This window comes from Lagopus leucura, unplaced genomic scaffold (assembly GCF_019238085.1).
Source record: "Lagopus leucura isolate 7727_CA_CO unplaced genomic scaffold, USGS_WTPT01 Super-Scaffold_100040, whole genome shotgun sequence".
Taxonomy (NCBI): domain Eukaryota; kingdom Metazoa; phylum Chordata; class Aves; order Galliformes; family Phasianidae; genus Lagopus; species Lagopus leucura.
In genome coordinates this window covers 3,597,888-3,603,909 of record NW_024962289.1, presented here as the reverse complement: position 1 = coordinate 3,603,909, position 6,022 = coordinate 3,597,888, and the positions used below count along the sequence as shown (strand labels likewise).

Below are 6,022 nucleotides of genomic sequence, written 5' to 3'. Positions count from 1 at the left end.
AGAGCCCTGTGCTTCCCCAGGTACTCATGGCCTCCATCCCACTCCTGACTCACGATCACAGCACAGCCTTCCTGCTGCTGCCCCGCAGTGGCAGCCCGTGGAAATGCCTCATTGGCAGCTGGTGTCGGGGCAGAGGCGCGCCTGCATCCATGGCAGCTCCTTCCTGGGGGAGAAGTGCTGGGCAGGAGGAGAGGGGACACCACGTGGACAGGGCTGCCTTCATTGCGGTCAGTTGGAAAATGCCCTACCAGCAATAACCTGCTCTTGCACAGAGCCCGAGTGGCCACAGTACCACAGGGAGATGGGAGCACAGGCTGTGACACGTGGGGCACAGCACCACCTCTGCAGCACTCAGATCACAGGGCGGTGAGGCTTCTTCCTTTGCAACAGGAGGAGCAGCAGCACAGCTGAGAGCAGCCCGTGAGGAGCAGGGCAGGAGCTGGCAGCAGGGCACCACGTGGACAGAAGCAGCAGCCCGGCCCAATGCGACGCTCACAGCCCACGCTTGGTTGCGGCCCATCTGTGCAGCTCCCACGGCTCCCAGCTGCAGCACTGAGCTCCCAGCTCTGCCACCCCCCTGCTGCCAGTCCTGGCTGCGGAGGCAACAGGCGCAGCTCTCCCTGCTCCCAGGAGAGGTCAGACCTGACAGCTACAGAACTGGAGCTCGGAGGACGGGAAGCGTTTGGAGGCATTGAGATCCCTTTGTGATCCAGAGCTGCACTCCATGGAAGTTGTAAGGCTCAGCCCTCGCCCAACACTTCACGCTGTACTGAGGTAGAAGAGAGCAAAACAGAAAACCAAAACACTAAGAAGGGAGGCTTCCAGCCATATTCTCATTTATTAAGGTCTATGCCAGCCTCAAGAAATAGCTCTTCCTGTAAGTAAACAGAGCAGGCGGCCACAGCTATAATGAATAAATTTATTGTCTTACAAAAATCATTGTCTAGAAATATGGGTATACAAGAAAACAAGATATTTGCAGTCAGATGCCTGGTGGTCAACAGCCAGTTTGATTAAAAATACCCAAACACACAACACAACCTTTGCGACAGATGTTAAAGCTTTTAACCAAAAAAAGGAAATCCGTATCTGTTTGTTGGGCGCGTGGCAGAGGAAGGTTCCTATTAACACTGATTCATCGTCACTAATATCCATAATACCACTTGGACTAGAGAGGTACATGATATGAAGCACAGTCAAAATTAATACATTAAATCATCGTTATATAGGCAAATTATATATGTAACATTGTCTTAGTACTGTAGTGTCTAAGGCACTTTCTGTAATGTCAGTTTTTCAGCTATTTAAACAAAAAGAACGCTAACTACTCGCTGTAATACTGCTCAAAATAAAAAACAACAGCAACAACAACAAAAGAAGGATTCACATCCACTGGCTTGTTAACTGCAGGCAGGCAACACCCTCTGTGCAGCGCTGGCAGCGCGGCCGTGGCACCGTCCTGAAGTTCATAAATTACTGCGCCTGTGCTGATGCTTGTTTTCCACTGGTGTGCACATTGAACTAGCCTTAGTGTATATATACAGAGCTGGTGGGCATGGAAGAGCAGGATGCTACAGCTGCAAAGTACTGTACAGAGAGGAACGGTGACGCGGTTTGCCTGTACTGCATGACACTAATGGATGAAGCAGGTGCTGAGAACACTCCAAAATGGTTCTGAGGGTTAAAAAATGGACACTACTCACTCATCCCTACGCTTCCCTCTAACGCTTCCCGAGGCTCTTCACAGTTCACTCCCTGATTGTGTGCCGATCACAACAGTTAGGAGAAAAAAAGATGCGGGTGCGGTTTGGTCTTCAACGATCCGAGGGGCTCAGTGCAGCCAGGGCTGCCCGAGCACAGAAGAAATGGAAGGATGTTGTCTGTACAAAGCATGCTGAGCCATGCCAATGGGGCCGTCCCAACCACCTACCCTCTGGGAATGAAGTTTCGTGGGGTTTTTTTAACCGATACAGAAAGTTTCATCCTTCACATGATGCTTTATAAAATGGCTTTACAATGAGTGTCTGGAAAATAGATGCACTGAACAGAGACGATCCCGTTTTGTTACTACATGTAAAAAAAAAAAAGCAGTTGTACCTATATCTGAAGCGGGGTACAGTATGGTGAGGCTGGAGAGCCTTAAGACATAGTTGACCTACGGTAAGTAACCTTGTAGCATGCCGACATTTTGTAAGGCAGATTTAGGGCCACAAGGCAGCCTGGTGGTCAGGAAAGTCCTCCTCGCTCTGCCCACTGTGGTGTAAAGGTCTCTGCATGCAAACGGTGTGCGGGGCTCTACTCAGCAGGGCTCGGCTGCGCCTCGTTCACGTCGCTGCCTTTGCTCTCCGCGTCGTCATCCGAGAGCTCCAGGGAGGCCCCTTCGATGTGCAGCTGGCGCCTGCCGGATCGGCTGGAGGAAAAGGTGATGGGGCCGCCCCTCCTGCAAGCATCAAGCAGAGAACAGCCTTTGCATCGTCCTCACGCTGCCCTGACGGCTCCCAGCTGAGCTGCAGGGGCACAGCGCTGCCCCAGGTTCCCAGGAGGAGCGTTGGAAGCACTGCTCCCATCACAGGACGTCCACAGACGTTCTGCTGCTCTGCTTATTTCACACCACGCACTGAGCAGGGTGGGTTCTTCAAAAGCAGCTTGCTTAGGAAGCGCTGCACTGCACCCCTCCTGCCACTGCTGGCCCTGCAGCAGCCCGGGATGGCTTTCCTCCTGCAGCCTCCCCTCCTCCAGCCCCGCTCAGTACTGGATACAAATGCTGAGAGCAGAGCTTTGCAATCCAGGTGTGAAAAGCTCCCCTGGAGTCGGCTGGGAGCAACACAATCAGTGCTTGCCACTAGAAGAGCATAACTCAGCCATGTCGCCTCCTGCTGCTGGACTCAGGTACCGGCCCCAGCCAACCCAGGATATACGCTCTGAAGAGTTCTAGCTCAAGAGCCATCAGGAACATCTTCACAGCCAGCAGCTGCCTCAACCATCACATCAGGCTCAGGCATCAGCTCCCAGCAGACTCCAGTGCAGCCCATCCCCTAACAGCAACAGCTCTGCTTCCACAGCTCCACAGCTGAGCGGTCCCCAAGGACGCAGCATTACAGACACGGTCAGAGGGCACCCAGATGAAGCCCTGCCAACTCCTGCACCACGTACCTTAACCTGTTTTTCAGGGTGCTGACCTCCCTGCTCAGGCCCTCGTTAGCTTCTGTGGCATCGTCCAGCTCACGCTGCAGTTTACGTCGGGAAGCATTTGCACGTGTGGCTTCCTCCTCAGCCTCCTCCAGCTGACGCTTCAGCTGCTTCATCCTGGCATTTGCTTTTTCCATCTAAAATAAAAAATCAAGTTGTCATGATCAAACTCAGCAGCTGCAGCCCTGCATCGTGGAAAGGCAGAGAGGTTCTCCAGCGCCCCAACCACCCCTGCTGGAGACGGAGCCTCAGTGCAGACTCCCATCTGGATTCAGCCCACAACTCCTGGGTCTCAGAGATGTGCATAACACATCATCACATGTGATGTGATGTGATGGGGCCGCCCCTCCTCCAAGCATCAAGCAGAGAACAGCCTTTGCATCGTCCTCACGCTGCCCTGACGGCTCTCAGCTGAGCTGCAGGGGCACAGCAGGGCTATCGCAGGGAGCAGGCAAGGAACCGCTCCACCAGTTCACCTATCGAGACTGGGATTCCCTCACGTCTTCATTAAAAAGCTTCTTAACGATGCCTTTCCACTCAAAGCAGGCTTTTTCCCATCTTTCCCAAGCACAAGCTAAGCCACTCCACCCACCTGCTCCTTGTATTGGTCTGCGTGTCGGCGCTCGTCCTCCACCTGCATGAAGACTTCTTTTAATTTCTTCTCTGTGCGTCGCACCAGTTTGTTTGCAGCTGCTCTTTCCCTGGAAAGGATCAGAAGCCACGTGGAGGCTGTGAGCACCAGCTTTAGAAGCATGCAGTACAAGCACTGAGCAGCACAAGTACCGTCAGAGGGCTGAAAGGAGGCACAGGGATGTGCTTCTACACAGCAAGATTCAACAGAGCAGTGCTAAGCAATGTCATGGTCCTGAGCCAAACGCCCAAGAGGAATGAAGGTGGGGATAAGACAGCCCACTTTCAATCTTCCTAAGACAAGGCAGGGAAAAAAAAAGTTGGAGGACTGAGATGGAAAGCAGCAGCCTGGAGAAAGACGACTTTTCCAGAGCACAAGATTTACTTCAAAGAATGTCTGAGGTGAGGAGGGACCCCTGTAGGCCATCTGCTCCAACAGGGCCATCAGAGCTGCTTTTCCATACCCAGCAGCTTTTGAATGCCTCCAAGGAAGACACCCCACAATCTCTCCACAACCCGTGCCAGTGCTCCGTCACCCCCAGTCAAAAAGTGCTTCCTGATGCTCAAGTGGAACCCTCTGTATTCCAGCTCCTGCCCACTGCCTTCTGTCCTGTTCCCGGGCACCACTGACAAGAGCCAGGCTCCATTCTCTGCACCTCTCTGATGGATGTGTGTACAGAGATGGTGTCCCCTATCCTCCTCCAGGCTCTGCAGTCACAGCTTTAAGCCCTTCCTCACAGGAGAGAAGCTCCAGGTCCTTCAGCATCCCTGTGGCCCTCCTTCCCTTTAAAGCCTAACCCATAGAGACCAGTGTCTCAAGGAGATGTTTGGTCTTAAGAAGCTCCTACTGAAGCAGCTGTGGTTTCTGGGACTGCCAGTCCACACAGTCACAGAATCACAGAATGGCCAGGGTTGGAAGGGACCTCAAGGGTCATGAATCTCCAACCCCCTGCCACATGCAGGGCCACCAACCACAATCACTTGTTAACTTCAAGAAATACATCAGCAGTTTCAGTTAAGGGGCACACACTGAAACTTTCAGCCCCAGTGCATCTGATTCAAGTCAGTCCCTCCAACAGGTTTCTAAATACTAAAACCTGCTAGCTGTGCAGGAGCTGTGACCTCACACCTCAGCCCCACAGTACCTCAAGGCACGGATGTCTCAGACACTCTACTGACAGCACACAGATTTTTCCTTACTTTGCTTCCTGCTCAAGCTGTTCTTCTAGCTGAGCAATCTTGGCCTCTAGAGTAGAAATCGTTGCCTTGAACTTTGACTTCACCGATCCCTCCAGCTCCTGCAGCTTGGCTTTCAGCTCCTTGTTCTGCCTCTCCAGCTGCTGCCGTGCATTTTCGCTCTTCTGCGCGGCGCTGCGCTCCCCGGCCAGCTCAGAATTCAGCGTGTCAACCTTTCAGAGGAGGGGAACGGATCACTTGGAGCCATGCACAGCCTCCACTCGATCCAAGCACGAGCTGTCCTGACAGCAACCGCCAGCAACTCACCTGCAGCGTGGTTTTCCGGAACCGCTCGTTGAGAAGCTCCATGTTGCTCTGCTCTTCTTCCAGCTCCTCCTCCAGCTGTGCAATGCGAGCCTCCAGCCGGCGCTTCTCATCCAGCAGCGCTGACCTAGGAGAGAAGCACTGGGCTCAGCACACGTTCAGTGCGATGCACAGCCGGTCGCTTTGCATTCACGAAGACGAATGAACACAGAATTTGCCATCAGGCTTTTGAGCACCGCAGCTGCTGCTGCCTGAAGCCCTTCAGATGCTGATACGCCTGACGACTCACTTTCCTGAAGCGCTGTTTGCGATCTCATCAGCCAGCTCGTCCCTTTCCTGCTCAGCGTGACGGCGGGCTCGTTCAGATGCTGCAAACTCCTGCAAAGGTTTCAGAAGAGACGTGTTATGGATCTCAGAAGGCCTGGAAACAGTTTGTCCTTGGAGATGCTTCTGGGAGATGCCTGAAAGGTAATATTGCTGCAATCACAGAACCATAGAATGGCCTGGGTTGCAAAGGAGCACAGTGCTCATCAGTTCCAACCCCCTGCTGTGTGCAGGTCGCCAACCAGCAGCCCAGGCTGCCCAGAGCCACATGCAGCCTGGCCTTGAATGCCTGCAGGGATGGGGCATCCACAGCCTCTAAAACACACGAACAACAGCAACACTGAAGCTGTAAGAAGTAAGAAAACAAACAGACAGTGCT

General features: G+C 53.2%; 1 protein-coding gene across 5 annotated transcripts in view; it reads right to left on the bottom strand.

Annotated features, from left to right (window-relative positions):
- Nucleotides 1–819: 819 nt before the first annotated feature.
- MYH10 (myosin heavy chain 10) overlaps nucleotides 820–6,022 on the bottom strand; it is a 93,059-nt gene continuing 87,856 nt past the window's right edge. For all 5 annotated transcript variants that reach the window (XM_042883919.1, XM_042883921.1, XM_042883920.1 and 2 more), the window contains 6 exons: nucleotides 5,609–5,697; nucleotides 5,323–5,446; nucleotides 5,020–5,228; nucleotides 3,782–3,890; nucleotides 3,154–3,326; nucleotides 820–2,440 (listed from right to left, as the gene is read on the bottom strand). In XM_042883919.1, the coding sequence (XP_042739853.1) occupies nucleotides 2,296–2,440; nucleotides 3,154–3,326; nucleotides 3,782–3,890; nucleotides 5,020–5,228; nucleotides 5,323–5,446; nucleotides 5,609–5,697 (849 nt within the window). In that variant the 3' untranslated portion in view covers nucleotides 820–2,295. The remainder of the gene's footprint in view (nucleotides 2,441–3,153; nucleotides 3,327–3,781; nucleotides 3,891–5,019; nucleotides 5,229–5,322; nucleotides 5,447–5,608; nucleotides 5,698–6,022) is intronic.